The following is an 18,334-nucleotide window of genomic DNA, read 5'->3' as shown; positions in this document are numbered from 1 at the left end:
CGTTTCCCTGTTCAGATGTCTCTTGTGCCCCAAACTGCGTAGATGTCGAGAAAGTAACGTAAGGCGCTTACAGCCAATCGGCGTAAATTACCGGAACAACCTCTTCCGATTCAAGGGTTCAACGTGGCATTCATGCCTTGCACGTCACGTGAGCATGTCTGCTTGTGTTGAGAATTTGTTAGAACGTGGTATATAGCGAATCTGCTGGTAACCTGATATTACAAACAATTCCACACAATACGCGCTCCGCATAGTCCGAACAGCTCCTGTCAATGCGTATCAACCAGCTTTATGCTGTGACAGAATCCCATTGCCAGTACTCCCCTTACCCTGCCCTTGAACATGAACGTCGCGAGAAGAAACAGGAGCATCAAACACCAACGCCTCTTCCATCAGTCTGTGCCTTCTGAAACTGATACAGCATGCCTAAAACGCCAGCACCCTTCCCTCCGTCTCCTGTATCGGTGTCTTCGTCTTCATGGTTTCCACCAGACTGTGCTGCACGAGTCGTTCTCCAAGAGTCACCTAAGCCGTCTTCTTCATCAACAGCATTGCTGACCGAAATAGGATGCTGTTGTGCCGATGGGCCAGCCTCTAGTTCCTCGTCAAGCTCATCAGCTTCAGCCAGTGGCCGGCGTCTAGATCGCTGCCGTGTTCGCGGAGCCTGGCGTGGGGAAGTGCGCAGAGCGGACATTGACGGCTGGTGGTGCGGATCAAGCAGCACAGAGTGCATTGGCAGGGCCTCTCCTCGAGCAGGTCCAGGTCTGTGCATCTGATATATTGAATGGCGAAGATTTGAAAGTCTCGCACCAGGTAGCCCTGGCTGTGCGACTAACATGGGAGATGCGCCGCCCGGAAACGCCACTGATGCGTGGAGGTTTGCCAGAGAAGCGCTACGACCATGTGCAGTCGGATTCGGACCATAGGTGTCAATGAATCCGTACGTTGACGCGGCCATCTTGCCCCCCTTCGTGGAGTAGTAATCTTCACGAAGGCCCTCAGTGTCGTGGCCTTGTTGTATTGCTCTCGGTTTTGGTCCGCCCGGCCTCTTGAAGTTGAAGACTGCAAAAGAGCATACATGGCCAACTCCATCAACGTGAATAGTAAACTCCCTAAAGAAGTCGATGATACGTTCACTGCTCCTCGGTAGACTGTATATCAGCACAAGCGGTGTAAAGATCATGCTCAAGAGTTCCTCTGCAAAGATCAAGACCTTCATCTGATACATAGCCGAGAACTCTTTCCGGACCTCGTCGGTATGCAGTCGATCTTGCCAATGCGCTGGGGAATGGTGCATGAACTGCAGCACGCCCTCAAGAGCATACTCCGGATCCATGACAACGGTATCCTCGGAAGTGCTGCTTCGTGCGGCGAGGTATATAGGGGTCAATACTCCGAGCCAGAAGAGTACCGTTTTGCCGGGCGTAAGCTCGAACCCAAGGAAGAGCTCAGAGTCCCAGAAGGAGGCCAAAGCGAGCACTGCTGCCAGAGCCCCACTAACGAAAGCCACGAAGTGGGAGATCTGTTCGATCTTGTCTTTGGGAAATTGCTGTAGATACTGATCTGCATACGGGGTCGCCATCATCTTCCGTCGTTGATAGAAGTGCGGGAGTTCATTAAATTCTCGGAAGTGCCAATCGGCGAGCGGGGTAAATGCTCGAGAGCTCAGCTTCGATGGTTCCTTTTGGAAACTCTGGTGGCCACATTATATCAGATGCAATCTAGACGTGAGAAACGTGCAGGTTTAACTCACGGTAAAGTAGCGGAAGAAGTACGATATGCAGAAGAAGACTACTGAAGCTGGCCCGGTAACGATACTGACAGCTCCAGCAAAAACAAACCGACGGTTGAGACTTTCGATGAGCTGGCGGCGGTATTTGGTATCCAGGAATGCTGTCCTAACTTGACCGTTGTCATCGAAAACAAAGTCCAGAACACACTGCTGGATGTTCCACTCGGTCGTTTTCGAGAAATACTTCACGTTGCCGAAGAATGGTACCGGCACCGTCAGGTCCAAAATGTCTTTGTTGAAGAGTGCGATCAGGTAGTTATCCCGACGCATGAGACGATTCGCGATATCATGCGCATCCATTCGTTGTTTTGATTGCGTTCCAAGCCAGGTACGCCGTGCATTTGACAAAGTCTGGTTGGTCGCTGGATTAGCGTCGCGCAATGTCATCAGACGCTGCACAATGTATTGCCATGAGACTGTTTGTATGTCAGAATCAGGAATCTCAAGCACATGGCGATAGAAGTTATGCATCTGCCACAACTGCGGAATTTCGTAGATATATCGAAACAGCGTGCATATCCAGAAGAACGAGGACAGCCAGAGGGCGATGTTCCAGAGACCGTGGATCCTGTGAAACTTTAGCTAGGTAGAGGCAAGTAGCTCCAATAAACTTACTTTTGAGTACATTGCGGCACGATGACCTCGGGCATCCTCTTACTGTGCGGCAGCGCCTTCCAGTCGATGCAGAATGACAGGAACGTCATGAAGCCAACCACGAAGGCGGTCCTCCTAAGATGACAAACGGTCAAAACGGTGACAAACATACACTAGAAGCGGGTGCACCTACAGAAGCATGATCAATCGCGCGAGCAGTATCGACCACATGCCATGATTGTAGTAATAGTAATACACTTCATTTAAGAATTTGTCCAAATTTTGCACTTGCAGCCATCTCCACATAGCTCTATCCCTCGGGTTGGTGAGCGCAAGATGGCTGTGCACTCCCAAAGAGGGTACCTTTGGCAGTGCCCTCTCAGTGTTGTCCTCGTGGAGCCGCTGCTGTGCCCTCGTTGCTTCCCACTGTGCTCTTGTACTGCGAGTCGATGGTCCGGGAACGGGAGGCGGTAGGCTGTCTAACTCAGCTCCCAAGCGGCGCCTGTCTCGGTTCTCCCTAGATAAACCGCGTCCCTTATGGCCGTCTAGCAGTAGAGACTCCGGCACATCGTCATCTTCCTCCAACCCTTCCCCCTCTTCTAGCGTTTCCTTCATCCACTTCGGTCTACTCTTCGCGCCTGGCAGCTGGCGTGCCGGCCTCTTTCCGGGAGCCGTTTGAGGCAGGAAAGCGGTGCTCTCAGTCGTCATATGGCTTCCTGCAGCATCAGCAAGTAGATGCTCAAGGTCTTGGTCCTGAAATCGCTCGCCCAAGTTCTCTTCGTCTATCGCCATGCCGGCACCGTCCTCGGACACTGGGCGTTCGGAGGCTCGCGTGTCCTGCGGCATGGCGTCGTATATAGGAGGTTCAGTCGTCGGTGCGGGTAGAAACTTTGCGAAGATGTTGGAGGTCATCACAAGGGAGAGGATGGAGAGCGGATATCAGATGACCATCCGAGACCTTGATAGTCAACAGTCATGTAGCGCGGCGTATGCTTCAATTTCGGCAAAGGATCTCCAGAAGACCCGCAGAGTTCAAAGCGTGTCTCCATGCGAACGAATGTCTTAAGCTACGCCAGGTGGCTTGCGCGTGTTGTGAATCATTGTTTCTAAGCAGCGAGAGAAGCAAGCTCGAGTCAGCTGGAGTTGGAGCCTCAACTGCGGCTTTCCGAAACGTTGTCATGTCCCGCCGGAAAAACGAATCGGCGGCGTATCATCAGATGCAAGACGACCAACTGACATTCAGATTGACCAGGTGCTGTATGGCAGACACTCACTCTCAGGGCCCTCGGGCGTGTATCCCTGATGATGGATCTCTTTTCCTATCACCAAGCGTGCCGACAGAATCTACGGCTCAGCGCTCAAACGCGCTTTCGAGCCGGATCACGAGTGTTTTGTCAACCTCTTATGCAGACCTTGAGATTCGAGATGCCTTAAAGATTCTAGATGCTCGCGGTATTGAGAACACCCAAGACGTCAGGCGCAACCTTAGGCTTGATGTGCAAAAGGAGGTCATCCAGTGTAACGGGGAGATTGTCCAGGATTTTGGTCAAGTTGCGGAGGTTGTGCCAATGCCAACTCTTTACAGACACTGACTAACCATACATACAGCAACTGAAACGGGTTGGAACTGCTATTGCTAAGCTCAATCAATGCTGTGCGGATATGCGTGCCCATATACTCTCTGCGGACCGAGGGACCAGACCCATGCTCGAAGAGGCATCATCTCTTCTAAAGCAAAAGAAAGAGATCGAGACCAAGCAGCGCCTTCTGGGAGCATTCAACGGTCACTATCTGTTGACAGATGACCAAGCCATCACCCTGACCTCCGCTGCTGAGCCGGTTGACGATGAGTTTTTTCGACTGCTTAGGAGAACCAAAAAAATTCACAACGACTGCCAAGTCCTGCTAGGAACAGAAGACCAACGACTAGGTATTGAGATCCTAGAGCAAAGCTCCAAGCGGCTAGATGCAGCTTTCCAAAAGCTATACCGCTGGATACAGCGAGAAATCAAAACTCTTGACTTGGAGAACCCCCAAATCAGTTCTTCGATACGTCGAGCACTTCGAGTGCTGGCAGAACGGCCAACTCTCTTCCAGAACTGCCTCGACTCCTTCGCTGAAGCACGCGAGCGCACTCTCTCCGATGCCTTCTATACTGCGCTGACAGGATCCATATCCGATTCTACTAACCATGTTTCTACTAAGCCCATCGAATTCCAAGCTCACGACCCACTACGCTACGTTGGCGACATGCTTGCCTGGGCACACTCAGCCACCGTGTCCGAGAGGGAAGCGCTCGAAGTGCTCTTCATCTCGGAAGGAGACGAGATGGCTAAGGGCATTCAAGCGGGCCTGGAGAGCGATCCGTGGTCTCGGCCGGAAGACGGCAAAGAAGAGATTTTCGACGGCCGTAAAGCACTCAGCCAACTCGTCAGTCGGGATCTTACAGGTGTTGCAAGACTTCTCCGACAGCGCACAGAGCAGCTCATCCGGAGCCATGTAAACGCGACCCTAGCATACAGGATCGCAAATTTACTTGGTTTTTACAAGAACATGTTCACGAAACTCATCGGCGAAGAAGCCGACGTGGTAGACGTCTTGGCTGGCTTAGAAGAATCGGCCCTCAGGCAGTTTCGAGCGAACATGCAAGATCACGTGGCTGCCGTTCAAAGCGAGCTCGCCGTGGCGCCACCCGATCTGTCGCCACCGGAGTTTCTGGAGGAAGCCCTTGACATGCTTAAGGACTTGCTCAAGAGTTACGAAACGTCTGTTACCAGCTCCGATAGCATGGGACAGGGGTTCCGCCCAGTCCTTGCAGAGGCATTGGATCCCTTCCTCAATGGGTGCGAGAATCTCTGGAAACGCCTTCCAGCACCCGATGGCGATGTCTTTGCAATTAATTGCTTAGCAGCGGCAAGGGCAGTGTTATTACCCTTTTCATTCACTAGAGAAAAAGTCTCGAATATTGAGGATAATATCGAAGAACACACTACCAATCTGGTTGAACAGCAACACCGCTTCTTCATCCATCACTCCGGACTACAGCCCCTACTCGCGGCATTAGCGCCATTGTCCAAATCCCAGGGAGTTGTAGCATCGATACCATCCCTGAAAGCCTTTCAGCCAGAACCCCTCGTCGCCACCAGTCAGACACTCGATGACTTCTTGCCTTCCGCTCTAATCGATGCAATGGAGAATATCAAGCGCTTACGAGACACGAAGATGGCGCAGGAGATTACAGAAGAGGCGGCCGATAAGTTCTGTGACGACTTCGAGTACGTGGAGAGCATGATAGTGGCTGCCGACGAGATGAGGGCTGTAGAGGATGGCGAGGAAGAGGGACCTGTGCCAAGTCTCAGAGAGCTGTTCCCACGGACTGGAGCGGAGATCAGGGTACTGTTGAGTTAGGTCTGGCATATCAAGGCTCGTAAGCTAAGACCAACGAAAGCGCGAGCGATGTGGTTACTTGGGACTAGTGACGAACTATTTTGATTCTAAGAATGGAGAGTCTTTGTCAATTGATACACTACATGTATTTGTTCATTTGAGAACTGTCTCTGTAAGTGACACACCCTTTCCATTACTCGGATTCCAAGCACAAGCATGACTGGTCATATAACAGTCAACAAGCAGCGTTATAAGCTTCGATGGTTTCTAAGGCTATCACTGCGGCATATCAAATCGAGCCAGAAGTGACTCCGCCAGCGTGCCACTGCCGCGCGAAGGGCGCTCGTAAATATGGCCGGACCGGTGGCCAGGCTTCCTTTCCCTGTCCTGGTCATGACTTCTGCTGCGGTTCCGCGAGCGGCGATCTAACCTACCGTGGTCGTTGTGTCCGTCTCCGCTCATTGTCCGGCTCCTGCTTCTGCTCCCGCTCCTGTGCAGCTCATGCTTTGACCGTCCACGGCGGTGCGACTTAGATTGCGCGCCATCAATACGCAGATCCACCGCTGCATCCAAGCTGAAGCCCTCAAGGTGGTCTTCTTCTCTCTCAGAACGTGCACGGCGCCTTTTGCGTCTCTCCCGACGCGCTTCCCGTTCCTCCAACGCCCTCACCTCTCTCTCCCTCTCCTCCGCCCACTTCAGCCGATCCCTTTCCGATTGCTTGAGCTGCGTCTGCGCCCTCTGCATAAACGCCAACGGATCACTCGCCCCCGCCCTGATCCTCTCCCTCTCCTTCCTCCCCGGATCCGCATTCCCCCAAACATCCTTTCCCACCTCCCCCAACCCCTCTCTTGAAAGCCCCACGCTACCACTCCGTACATCCCTCGCCGCAGCATCAGCGTACCACGGCCGCTCCAGGCCTGCCTTTCCTGCTGCGTTCGAGAAGCGCATGGTGTACTGATCTTCGAGCTCCAGCTTCTTCTTCGCCTTCTCTGCCTCGGCTTCCGCATTCTTCTCCGCGCGGTGCAGCGCCCGTGGGTCAACGGGGAAGAGGCTGATGTGCCCGTCGCGGTCCATGAGCGGCGCGTCGCTTGTCCCGCTCTTCTTCCCACCCGTAGACGTTAGCGCTGTCCCCCTCGCCGCAGCAACTTTCGCGGCGTCTTCCCTCGCGAGCCGTAGGTCCCGGTCCGTGTCGTCTTCGCCCGCCAGCCGTCTTCTCTTTCGCTCACCCCCTCTCCCCTCCCTATCGCCGTCCCTATCCCTCTTCCGCTCTGGCTTCTCAACGTCCTCTACCGGGAGGGGAGGCGGCTGTTCGCCTCGTAGTATAGCGATGCGCCGTTCGGCGTCGGCTTCCTGCATGCGGCGCTCGGCTTCTGCCTCTCGGGCTGCGGCGGCGGCTTCATCGCGCTTGACGCGCTCGATGTTTGCGGGGGCGTAGACGTTCCAGGATTTTTTGGAGAGGAGGTTGCTGTGGGTGTCTGTGTTAGTTCTGGGAGGTAGTTGAAGGGGGGGGGAGGGAGGACGTACAGAGGCATGGTGGGCGCGCGCAGGGCTGGATGCTGCGATCTCGCTGTCTCGTAGCGGAAAGGAAGTCGTCGATTGTCTGGTTAGGAGCTGACAACAGTGGTTGGTGCTCAAGCTTCGTGGACCCTTGAACGGGCGCGGGGCAGGTTCCGGTGGGGCACATGTCCCACGGTCGATCCGAGTCGGGCAGCCTTAGAGCAACAACTCCAATCTACCGGCCCACTACATGCATGTTCCTACCCACCCTGACCGCTCTCAACTCTACCCTTAGCTCCTGCACAATCCACCAGATACAATATGGCGCCTCCATCGTCGCTCGTCGTAAGCCTATCCAGGCACCGTTCTCGCAGGATCAATCCAGTACTGACGCCCTGCACAGTCGAAGCTCAAAGTCCAGCTCAAACTCTCCATATCGCGGCTACGGATGGTAGAGCAGAAAGACTCAGCGCTAGCAAAGCAGCAACGACGCGCCATGGCGCAACTGATCGAGGTTCGTGGCACAGCTCCTCCGCTACAGAACACCCACAAGCCCCCCACCCCAGCTCTAAGCCCCCCCACACCTCGCGCAACAAAACCAGGAGCACCAACACAGCCCTCTATAAACAACAGCAGAGGCATTAGCTGAAGAAACCACCCCCTCCCCCAGCAAGGCAAACTCGAATCCGCCAAAATCCGCGTCGAGAACATAATCGCCTCGGACATAACCACCGAACTCCACGAGATCCTCGAGCTATACTGCGAGCTGCTCCTCGCGCGATCCCAGCTCCTCGAACCCCCCTCCTCGCTCTCCCCGTCCCTCTCCTCGCGGGACTCCCACTCCACGCCCCAATGCGACCCGGGCCTCGAAGAAGCCGTCCGCAGCCTCATCTACGCCGCCTCCCGAACCGAGGTCAAAGAGCTACACGCCGTGCGCGCTTTGCTGGTCGAGAAGTTCGGGAAGGAGTTCGCGCTGAGCAGTATGGAAGGCTCCGGGGTCGCGGAACGCGTGTTGAAGAAGCTGAAGATTGAGCAGCCGAGGCCGGAGCTGGTGGAGGGGTATTTGAGGGAGATCTGCAAGGCGTACGGTGTCCCGTTTCCTGGGGATAACGAGGATGGTGATGAAGAAGATGGCGAGGAAGACGATGACGATGAAGATGGCGGTAGTGGAGGACAGAAGGTCAAGGCGCTGGAAGCGCCCCTCGAGGCAGAGGAGCTGAGCAAAGCGACGCCGCCGCGGGATCTGGGGCCCAAGAGTCCGCTGCGCGTCACGCCGCAGAGTCCGACGTCCGAGAACGTGGCGCCGAGAATTAAGTTGCCGGGGCCGCCGGAGCTGAAGCCGGGAGCAGGGAAGCTGAAGAAGACGACGGCGAGTACTGGCGAGAGGAGACAGAGTAAAACGGAGAAGGACGATGGGCCTGGCGGGAAGATACCGGATGTGGACGAGCTAGCTAAGAGATTCGCGCAGCTTAAGAGGTAACAAGAAACGGATTAAACAATAGTTCGTGGATACATTACTTCCGCAACGGGTATGGTGAAAGAGCCCGTCTCACGCGAGCCTAAAGCAGAGCAGATGTTGCGGCTCTGCCCGTCACGTGATCCGCTCATTTACAGGTCGTAACGAAGGCGGGCCAGAAAACCCAGACGATGGAAGTCGTCAGAGTCGCCGTGAAAAGTACAACAGGACCCGAATACCCACTCCATAGATAGCAAAAGACTTTTAGTTCCGGAGTACGCCCTATGCAAATAGCCTGATCAGGCTTGCCTTACGTGCCGACAGACGCCTAGCTTGAAGTTGACAATAAGTGCTGAGGTATCCTGACGTTACACCGCCGTGCCTGGCGGTCTAGTGGGCATGGGAGGCGGCAGGTCCTGCGATGTCTGCGAGTCGGTGCGCCCGAGGTCTCTTGTGCTGTTCGCTGTCCGTTACCAGTCTGCAGCTAAAGAAGGTCCTCGTCAGACGTACCTCTTCGATCTCCGGAACAGCCTCATAAACCCTTTCCCGGCGCCTGAAGATGATCTCCTCTTGCTATTCTGTTCACCCGTTAGCCCATCCGTCCCCACAACACAAGACCCTCAATCTGGTCCAACTCACATCCGAGCTCGCCATACTCCCGCTCCTGACCGTGTTCCTCGCCTTGTACTCCACCATATCGTTCCCAGTGACATTCTCGTCCCAGCCCTGCACATTATCTACGGCGTCCTTGTCCACCGTCGCGCCCCCATCCACCCCTTCCTCGGGGGGTGGAACCCACCTCTCAATGTCCCCACACACAACCACGAACCACGCGACCTTCGCGTCCGGGGCCACTTTATCCCTCAAGCCTAGCATGGCGTCCCACTGCTCGTTCTTGACGCCCTTTCCGCGCACCTCGTCAACATCAACACCCAGCTTCACCTCCTCGCACACGTCAGCCACGTAGGCGTATGGTTGGGACTTTGTGGTGATGTCGTCCGGGTCGTGTTGCTCGATGAAGCGGAGGTTTGGGAGCGAGGAGAGGTACTCGGGGTGCAGAGTTCGGAAGTTGTCGAGGAGCGTCGAGTGGGTCAAAGGCGCCATGAGCCACTCTGCGGCGCAGTCGTCGAGGTCTTGCAGGATGATGTGGATGCGGATCATGGGGCGGGGCCAGCGGAAGCCGTGGAGGAGGTAGGTGGGCATCTTTGCGCGTGGGTGGGCGTGGAGCTGTTCCTCAGATGGGTGGTGGGTCTGGTGGGTTCGGTGTCGACGGGGTGGCTCAGAGATGCTGAAGCTCTGCAGATTTCTAAGGATTCTTTTGCTACTTCTTGAGCCTTTTGACTTTTGCGATTGATCGTATCGACGCGCTGTTTGTTGACTGTCGTACGAGACGCAACGGCCGCATCAACGCTCGTCGTACATTGCGTGCTGCGAGGCGCGAGATTGCGGGTACAATGGCCACTCCTAAGCAAGAAACGACTCCGAGTGTCGACTAGGAACAGTCGTGGTAGCTATATGTGGAGCTTGTGGTGAGCTGGAAGCTGTTAAACACGGATGTTACGTCGTTGATAAGGGTTTCGCAATTCAGAGCAGCCGGGGGCCGATCTTAGGGGAAAAGGGCTGGCTTCAACGGCTCTTGGCTGGCGTCGGCCCACGGAGCGACATCCGCCATCACCCGCAGTAGCGCGAACCAAGACTGGCTGATGGCGTCAGTTCATGCAAGCCTTCTGATTCGTCCAAACGTAAGACGAAGGTCTGTGAGTAACTTAAGGTTTCCTTCAGCATGTTTGAGGCTTTGTCTAGGTGCCCAGGTGGACGCCTAGGTGGTAAGACGTTCAAACATCAATTTCAATTGCCGAAAAGCTAGGGCTGCGCGTTGCTAGGAAACTAAGCACCTTCTCCCGCTCGTGGCTAAAGCGTCGGTGTCAGTCGTCGGACCCACCTAGTCGTACAAACATCTTCCTCTTCACGATTTTGAAACTCCCTTCAGACTCCCTCGATGCAAGGAAAAGCTGCACAACGCACTACCGACTGACAGTGGCTCCTCATTTGGAGTCCTTCTTCGCCTTGTCAGCCAGCGCCTTCGCCTGCTCCGACTTCTTCGACAACACCTGCTGGATCTCATCCATGGCCTCCTTGAAGAGCTTCTCCGCTTCTTGACCATGCTTTTGTGCGACCTGCTGCAGCTGCTGCAGCTTCGGGATGATCTCGCCGCCTCCAAACCTGCCCATAATCTGATCCAAGCCGCCGAACCCGCTCTGCTTCGCCTTGTCGGTGGCCTGCTTGACGTACTGCTCGATCTTTGACGTATCACCCGTCTCGACGCTCTGCTTGACCGTCTGCCACAGCTCCTGCACGTTGCCCCGCTTGAGCGCATCTGCGTTCTTCTCCACGAGCTCCTTCACCTTGGGGTTCTTGTCGAGGTACGGCTTGGCCTGCTCCATGCCCTTCTTCCACGCCTCGTCGCCCATCCTCTTAATCATCTCAGACTTCTCCTGGACCAGATTCTTGATCTTGGTCGCCGTTTCCGCGCTGACGCCGCTCTTCATGATGTCGCGTATCTGGTCCCATGTCTCCTCAACCTGCTTCTTCGCCTCCGGTCCGTACTGATCGCCCAACTTCTTCAGCTGATCGAGGTTGCCCCCAACCTTGTCCTTGAGCTGCGGATGGTTGTTCAGGATTTCAGACGCCGCATCGCCGGCCAGCTCCCCAATGCGTGTCATGTGCTTTTGGAGTATGTCCCAAGCTTGCTGTGCCGTCTTGGCCGACAAGCCCTGCTGCGAGACATCCTTGAGCTCGTTGAACGCCTCCTTCACGATATTGTCGACCTCGTCTCCGTGCTTCTCGCGGATCGTGTCTAGGTCATCGAAGGCGGAGTCAATGTACTGCTTGGCGCCGGGGATGAACGCGCCATAGAAGGACGCGCTTTGCCGCAGCCAATTGAGCGCCTCGTTCGGCTCGGGCGCCTTCTCTGCGATGTTCTCCTTGAGCTTCTTCTGCGCGTCGTCGAAGTAGAACTTAATTTGACTGGTCTTCTGAACGATAGTCTTGGCGCCAGAGAAGTGATACCACGCGTAGAAACCGGCAAGGGAGACGGCGGCTCCTGCGATGCCGCCAACCGCGGCCGGACCAAGGCCACCTGCACGGTCTGCGTCGCGTGGAGGATTGGTAGATTGGAAGCGGGTGTTGCGGATGGTGCGAGAAGCTCCTCTTACGCGGAGCGCCTGCGCTGAGCGGGCTGCTGTTCGTGAGGTGAACATGTTTGGATGATTGTTCAGGTGAATCAACAATGGATGTTTCTTAACAATTGAGCCGCAGGACGTTAGCAATTGGCAAATTGATGGGGTTTCGGAAAAGAGGACGCTCGGAGGGGCAAAAGCTGCTGGGATTTCCAAGAGGCAGCTTCGCGCCATCCGCACGTCATGCGCAACGGAGACTGGTCCGCGCGCGCTCTCTGTTCCTGCCCTGTCTAACTGGGAAGCGAGCTTAAGCTCGGCCCTGACTACGGAGGTAGCTACCAAAGTGGCGAGCAGTGGTACAAACCCTAGTTAGAATCGCAAAAGCAGCGACATCAAGTCTTTTCCCAGTTACACATATGCTTTCCAACTATCTACGGAATGCATCTTATATACTAGAGTGATAAGCAGGCTGATGAAGGCTAAGAGTATAGACCGATACCTGAAGCTTCCAAAAAGCTGTGACTCCACCCCTGCAATCGTCTTACTCAAGGCGGCTAGCGTCAAGTAACGCCCGCTGTGGCTGTCTTAGCGTAGTCTCGCGACTTTTGGTAGCTACTTCCGTACGTACGCCAAGATCCGGGGTACAAGAGCTTAGCTTTTGATGTTGGCTGAACGGCACGTGACCGGTACTACGTCTCTCCTTGGTTCCCATCAGCAACCTTGGAAGGCTTTCGGATTTGAGCCTCAGAGTGTTCAAAACGGCTCGCAGGACGGAGGTCATGTCTGCTCGGTTGCAATGCTATGGAGTCCATAGAGGTGTTGAGCAGCTCTGGAATCGCCTCAGCAGTCTTTCCATTTAGCTACGTACGAGAACGTCTGCAGCCTCAGTGGATTGTGACGAGAAGGTGTTTATGGAATCCATTTGTGGTTTAGGAAGATGAGAGAACTCCATGTTGAGCTTTTGGAAAGAAGTCAACCCCCACAGCAGTGCGAACCGTCCTGAGTACCCGCTCATCTCTCAAGCCGTGATGCCTTGAAGTAGATCGCTGTGGGCTCATGCCATCGCCCGCAAGCCGCGCAGTTTCAGTATGAAAATCCATCCGAACGCCAGATAAGTCCCGAAGAGCGGACAAGCCGGTCGCTCGTCCGTCGCATATGGTGACCGCGCCTAGATCACCTGCTCCTCCTCGCCGTCGCCGTCGACCTCTTCCCTGATCTCCTCCTTCACCTCTGTGGTGCATGGTCAGCCATGAATGGTACCATGCAACAGTGGTTCCACTTACTCTTAGTGACTGGCTCCTCCTCGACGCTGTCCACAGGAATGTCCTCCTTGGCCTTGCGCTTCCTGCCGCCACCTGCGGCCTTCTTCTCACCAGCTGCGGCCTTCTTCTTAGGTGTCGGCTTTGGAGTCGTAGCTTTGGCATCGGAGGAGGCACCACCCACAGGGCTGCCGTCTTCGTCGAGCTCGGCACCGGCATCCTTGAGCTTCTTGAGGGTGCGACTGTGGTAGGTCTTGACAGATGCGACGGTCGCTTGGCCGCCGGCAGCAGCTTCGGTGACCTTCGCCCAGTCAGTCTACGAAGCGAAGGGTTAGCTTTGTCATCCGGAAGGTGTGATTAGCAAACAGTGAAGTGCATAAGTCATCAGAATGTTGTGACGCGAAATTGATCAGAGAGTATGAGGCGCTCAGATTCAGACTTGTTCTACCTGAACTTCGGACGTCTGATAGCACCATATGGCGACAAGGCGCTTCTTCTCAAGGTCGGAGAGGATGTCCCACACGATTTCGAAATCGAATTGCGGCATGATGTGTGCTTGTTGGGATGAAATAAGAAAAGTTATAGTCAAGGAAGCGAAGTGTAGGAAGTAGGTTGGTTGTGGATGACTTTATGCGAACGAAGGATGGTGGATAGAAGAGGGTGTGCAAATGAAGTTGGGCAGATCGGGTGTGGAGGTCATGTGTTCAGTGAAGGGCGAAGTGAAGTATGATAGAAGGATATTGACGTACCTTGCGCTCACACTGTTCATCTCCGGCTCTCTGTTCATGTTCTGGCAGATCTTCACGTACCTCTTCGGGCTCAGCGTCCGCAACATTCAGCTTCTTCCGAAAGGCGTTATCAGCATAATACATGGTGCGAGGTTTGAGAACGGAGCCCATTGATTCTGCGACGGCTTGCCAATTGGGGGCAGGCTGATCCAAAGCCCACATGGCTACGATGCGGCGCTTATCGCTCTCTGAGGCCGCCTGCCAAGTCGATTCGAAATCGTAGACAGGCATTGTGAATGGAATGTAGATTGAAGGAGACGGGTTGTGGCAGGATAGGATGGGATGTCGAAGATGTAAAGAGTCCAGCGTGCTTGCTGTGAGAAGTTTGTGGAAGTGTGTTGTGAAGAGGACTGAGCCACACAAAAATGCGGCGGAGAGTGAAACGCGGAAGACTGACGTACATCATTTCCGTCCTCAACGGCGCCGCCATCTCTCAGTTTCGTGAGTAGCTTGCCATTGGCCTTCCGTGCAGCACCGCCATGGGCGGAACTCGTCGCCTTCGCAACGAAGTCCCAGTCTACCTTGAAGCCCACGTCGTCAGCTGGCAGAAAGATGGACTGATAGGTGACGGTACATACTTTGGTGGGCTGCTCGCAGCACCAGATGGCTACAATGCGGCGCTTGTCCGTCTCAGTGAGAGTGTTCCACACAGCGTCGAAGTTGAATTGAGGCATTGTATCCACAGTCTCGTTGTAAGATGTCGTGGAGGTGAGTCAAAATGTGATTTTAGAAATCTGCTTAGGCAGGGGTTGAGTGCGTACGCTGAAAAGCGGAGAGGGAAAGCTGAGTATCTGAGTGGGCAAAATGGGCGGATGTGAACAAGCTTGTGACCTCTCCGTCAGTCCAAGATCTTATGTTACAGTGTGGTGGTCCGGAAGAAAAACCGTGGAAGATACGGTGGGCGGGTTACGCAATGGTAGAGCGCACGAGTCACTTGACCAATGCGTTTGTTGTTTGAAGAAGACGACCTGAAATGCTTAGATAGGAGATTGAAGGAACTTGCTCAGAGGCCCGCCAACGCCCGCCGCCAGCCTACGAACTGGACTGCTTTTGCCGTCGCGATTCGCTTAAGAGCCGTTCCTTGCTGTTAGAAACGTCCATAATGGGTTTGCAGTCGTGTATGCGAGAACTCTGCTAGAACCACCGTTACTCCCCTTCATTCATCTCGCCTTGAAACGAACACCCAACGCCGCTGCGGACGTTGTACCGTGTAGTGAAACGACCCTCTTTTCAGGCGCCGTTCAAAGCCGGTACAAGACTGTGACTGAGCGGGTTCTCAAGGATCAAGTATGCCTTCCAAGCCAAATTCAATTAACCCTCATTGTCCACCTCCATCTCCTTTTTCGTCGGAGTAACCGCCTTCTCTGCGATTGAATCAGCTCATGCTCCGCACGTCCGTGGTAATGTACCTACTGATCACCTTGCGAACCGGCGTGGTAGGAGCTTCGCCATCGCCGCCAGATTCGTCGCCGCTACCGTCATCCTCAGCCTTGCGCTTCGTGCCGCGCGGTTTCTTTGGCGTAGCTTTAGGCTTCGGAGTAGCGTCATTGCTGCCGGCATCTTCCCTACCTTCCTTCTCCTTCTTCAAGCGTGGTTTCTTAGGTGTCGGGGTTGGCTTGGGAGTAGCGTCATCACCGCCGGCATCATCCCCATCGGCTTTGCCCTTCTTCGCACGTGGCTTCTTCGGCGTAGGTGTAGGAGTAGTGGCAGCGCTGGCTGATGGTGTTCCGTTACCTTCGATCACAGCGCCGGCGGTTCTCAGCTTCTTCAAGGCGTTGAAGTGAGCGACGCGGTTGGCCTCGCTGGATGAAGAGCCGAGAGCGGCGGCGAGTGTCTTCCAATCGATCTGTTGCAATATTAGAAGCGTGTTTGGCAACTTTTGTAGTGGATCTTGTAGGTAGCTTACGGTCGGTGGAGGCTGGGTGCACCAGATGGCGAAGATGCGACGCTTTTCGTTGTCGGTGAGGGTGTCCCACGCCTTATTGACGTCGTGGAGAACCATTTTGGATTGATGCTTTTGTTGTAGGTGGGCTGCTCGTAGAACGAACGAAGCGGTGTTGAATGTTGACGGAGTGAAGCCTTGCGTTAGGTACGAACGGGTGGACGGTCAGTTGAGAACGGGGATGGCAGCCTAGAAAAGGATACGAGGGTTGGGTGAAATTGGGGACGACTAATCAGCTGATAAGTGGAGTTCACGGACAGAGACCAACCAGTGAAGTCACTACTCAGTTTTCCAGTGAAACTTCTATCTCTGTTTCGTCTTCGATGCGACACAGAAGTACATGAAAAATAGATCCGCTTGAATTAAAGTGCATAAGGAGGAAGTTCAGAGAAGAGAAAACGTAGCACTGGAAGAGAGACCGGAGCTGAGTTTGTCTTAGCGGACGAACGTGATTTGCTCGATGCGTGTTCATCCGAATCACCTAAAACAACCAAACTGGGGCGTTAGAATCGGAGGGAGCTGTGCACTATGAGCTTGAGGACCTATTGACGGAGACATCATATCCCGATAAGAAGGCGCGACAAGTACAAGAAAGAAGTCAGAATCTAGTTTTATAAGATCCACTCATCATATAACAGTTGACTTTCTCCACAGGATTTTAAAGCGACGATGGTGCACCATAGGGAAGCCAACATCGCCAACCCCTCAAATCAGCCTTTTAGGAATGCTTTCGAGGGTGAGGACGAAACTTCCACCTTCCGCACAATGCCAACACCACGAAGCATCAGTACACTGAGGACCTGTAGGACTCAAACCCCCTTCAGAAGACAGTCTATGTAGACGCGACGCAAAGAAATAGATTGGGAAATGAACCTGCGAAGATTCCTGCTTGCATAGGCGGAGCCGCCTTAATGTTGATGCTGCTGGTTCGGCTGCTGCTGATACGGATTGAACTGGTGACCATAGCCTTGAGGAGCGAAACCAGGCTGCTGGTGTGGACCCTGTAGAGTATACGTATGCATCATGCTCGGGACATCACCATGAGCAGGGCCCAAGTGAGGAGGTCCATAGTACCATTGTTGGAGTTGAGGTGCTTCCGTCAGACCATTAGCTGGTGCGTGGGAGAATTGTGTCGCCTGGTACATCTCCGGCCCGGTAGGTGCAGCATGGTAGCCATTGGAGCTCATGGGCGAGACGCCTGCTGATTTGTCAGGGAGTTGTGCTCTCGAGCTTGTGCCTGGATTAGGGGATGCAATGCTGTAGCCATTGCTGTAGCCATTGTTGTAGCCATTGTTTTCCGCTGAGGTGCTTGATTGTGTATTGATAGCGTCTGCTTCTGGTCCCTTGTGTGAAACAGCAGGAGCCACGTCGTAACCGTCAAGATCAATAACTGTGGCATTTACCGGCATTGTGGAGGAATTGGCAACGGAACTTCGGCCTGCATCAGTGGGTGAAGCGGCGAGACCGGTGTCAAGACCACGTGCGGCATTTGATGATCCGCTGTGGCGCTGCGGAGGCGGACCCATCGTCGAAGCAGCAGGCGAAGCTATGTGAACTCCATAACTATTAGTAGAGCCGCTGTCGTTGCCCACAAAGCCTCCAGAACCGGCAACCGGACCGCCGACGCTGGCACCGGGACCCGTATGATAGGAGATAGCGTCTCCCGGGTTGCCGACGGGGCCTCCGAGACCGAGACCAGGGCTTTCTACATCAGTTACAGAGTGTGTGGTACGAGCATCGATTTCGCCCCCGCGTTTGCGTTTCTTGGCCAAGTCTGTCTGGTATCTGTCGGCAGAGGTATCCTCTGTCCGGGTTTGGACAACGTCGGACGTGTTACTGGATCGATGGGTAGTCGGTAGGTGGGTAACAGCGCCATTGTCCGCAAGCTTCTTGTGAATCGTCCAGAGCGTAAACCGAGCTGCTTTTTCATCGGGCGCATGGATGGCTGCTGCAATCGACTTCCAGTCGGCCTTTGAAGACAGTCAGGTGCGCGTGTCGACAATGAGAAGGTAAGATTCTTACATTGTAGCGGAACTCCGAATATTGATAGCACCACAACGCTATTACACATTCCTTCTCAGCTGCTGTGAGCAGTTCTGAAAACAGCTTGTAGTTGATATGAGTGTGAGGGGCGCTCATTTTGGCTGGAGGCATTCCTAGTCTTTAGAACAGCCGGTTTGACCGTTGTTACGTGATAATGAAGTTGAACTCTTCGACGGCTGAGGAGAGTCTTACGAAGCAAAGACAAGCAAAAGTTGGTTGGTAAAGTGGAGAGATTGCAAGAGCAACGAGGTTTGCAATGGAAGGAGACTGATAATGGGAGCCTTTGAGAGGACCCATCAGGTGCGCTTTTCTCATGGAGTGCAACCATGGCAAGAGGCCGGAACAGACCGAGTTCTATGACATGGAGGACTTAACATAAAAGCTGCTCGCTCGAAGA

General features: G+C 54.3%; 9 protein-coding genes across 9 annotated transcripts; 2 read left to right on the top strand and 7 right to left on the bottom strand.

Moving 5' to 3' along the window:
* Nucleotides 1-370: 370 nt before the first annotated feature.
* W97_03091 (uncharacterized protein) lies at nucleotides 371-3,232 on the bottom strand (the record flags this gene model as incomplete). Its single annotated transcript, XM_007780990.1, has 4 exons — nucleotides 371-1,693; nucleotides 1,754-2,360; nucleotides 2,408-2,521; nucleotides 2,580-3,232. The coding sequence occupies 4 exons, from the start codon at nucleotides 3,230-3,232 to the stop codon at nucleotides 371-373; spliced, it is 2,697 nt and encodes an 898-aa protein (XP_007779180.1).
* Nucleotides 3,233-4,090: 858 nt separating this feature from the next.
* Nucleotides 4,091-5,794, top strand: W97_03090 (oligomeric Golgi complex subunit 6; the record flags this gene model as incomplete). Its single annotated transcript, XM_007780989.1, has 1 exon — nucleotides 4,091-5,794. One exon carries the CDS (start codon nucleotides 4,091-4,093, stop codon nucleotides 5,792-5,794), a length of 1,704 nt encoding a protein of 567 aa, XP_007779179.1.
* Nucleotides 5,795-6,049: 255 nt separating this feature from the next.
* Nucleotides 6,050-7,305, bottom strand: W97_03089 (uncharacterized protein; the record flags this gene model as incomplete). Its single annotated transcript, XM_007780988.1, has 2 exons — nucleotides 6,050-7,238; nucleotides 7,298-7,305. 2 exons carry the CDS (start codon nucleotides 7,303-7,305, stop codon nucleotides 6,050-6,052), a joined length of 1,197 nt encoding a protein of 398 aa, XP_007779178.1.
* A 286-nt stretch (nucleotides 7,306-7,591) lies between these two features.
* W97_03088 (uncharacterized protein) lies at nucleotides 7,592-8,750 on the top strand (the record flags this gene model as incomplete). The annotated part of the gene is made up of 3 exons (XM_007780987.1): nucleotides 7,592-7,615; nucleotides 7,674-7,784; nucleotides 7,941-8,750. The coding sequence occupies 3 exons, from the start codon at nucleotides 7,592-7,594 to the stop codon at nucleotides 8,748-8,750; spliced, it is 945 nt and encodes a 314-aa protein (XP_007779177.1).
* A 344-nt stretch (nucleotides 8,751-9,094) lies between these two features.
* W97_03087 (uncharacterized protein) lies at nucleotides 9,095-9,929 on the bottom strand (the record flags this gene model as incomplete). Its single annotated transcript, XM_007780986.1, has 3 exons — nucleotides 9,095-9,182; nucleotides 9,237-9,304; nucleotides 9,366-9,929. The coding sequence occupies 3 exons, from the start codon at nucleotides 9,927-9,929 to the stop codon at nucleotides 9,095-9,097; spliced, it is 720 nt and encodes a 239-aa protein (XP_007779176.1).
* Nucleotides 9,930-10,771: 842 nt separating this feature from the next.
* W97_03086 (uncharacterized protein) lies at nucleotides 10,772-11,986 on the bottom strand (the record flags this gene model as incomplete). Its single annotated transcript, XM_007780985.1, has 1 exon — nucleotides 10,772-11,986. The coding sequence occupies one exon, from the start codon at nucleotides 11,984-11,986 to the stop codon at nucleotides 10,772-10,774; it is 1,215 nt and encodes a 404-aa protein (XP_007779175.1).
* Nucleotides 11,987-13,073: 1,087 nt separating this feature from the next.
* W97_03085 (uncharacterized protein) lies at nucleotides 13,074-14,626 on the bottom strand (the record flags this gene model as incomplete). The annotated part of the gene is made up of 5 exons (XM_007780984.1): nucleotides 13,074-13,135; nucleotides 13,189-13,480; nucleotides 13,974-14,150; nucleotides 14,354-14,473; nucleotides 14,531-14,626. 5 exons carry the CDS (start codon nucleotides 14,624-14,626, stop codon nucleotides 13,074-13,076), a joined length of 747 nt encoding a protein of 248 aa, XP_007779174.1.
* A 637-nt stretch (nucleotides 14,627-15,263) lies between these two features.
* On the bottom strand, nucleotides 15,264-15,954 carry W97_03084 (uncharacterized protein; the record flags this gene model as incomplete). The annotated part of the gene is made up of 3 exons (XM_007780983.1): nucleotides 15,264-15,316; nucleotides 15,366-15,798; nucleotides 15,859-15,954. 3 exons carry the CDS (start codon nucleotides 15,952-15,954, stop codon nucleotides 15,264-15,266), a joined length of 582 nt encoding a protein of 193 aa, XP_007779173.1.
* An 848-nt stretch (nucleotides 15,955-16,802) lies between these two features.
* On the bottom strand, nucleotides 16,803-18,033 carry W97_03083 (uncharacterized protein; the record flags this gene model as incomplete). The annotated part of the gene is made up of 2 exons (XM_007780982.1): nucleotides 16,803-17,864; nucleotides 17,917-18,033. The coding sequence occupies 2 exons, from the start codon at nucleotides 18,031-18,033 to the stop codon at nucleotides 16,803-16,805; spliced, it is 1,179 nt and encodes a 392-aa protein (XP_007779172.1).
* Between the last annotated feature and the right edge of the window lie 301 nt (nucleotides 18,034-18,334).

The sequence above is a fragment of the Coniosporium apollinis genome (genome assembly GCF_000281105.1).
Source record: "Coniosporium apollinis CBS 100218 chromosome Unknown supercont1.12, whole genome shotgun sequence".
Taxonomy (NCBI): domain Eukaryota; kingdom Fungi; phylum Ascomycota; class Dothideomycetes; genus Coniosporium; species Coniosporium apollinis.
The sequence above is the reverse complement of the archived record's forward strand: the minus strand, read 5'-3'. Positions and strand labels throughout refer to the sequence as shown.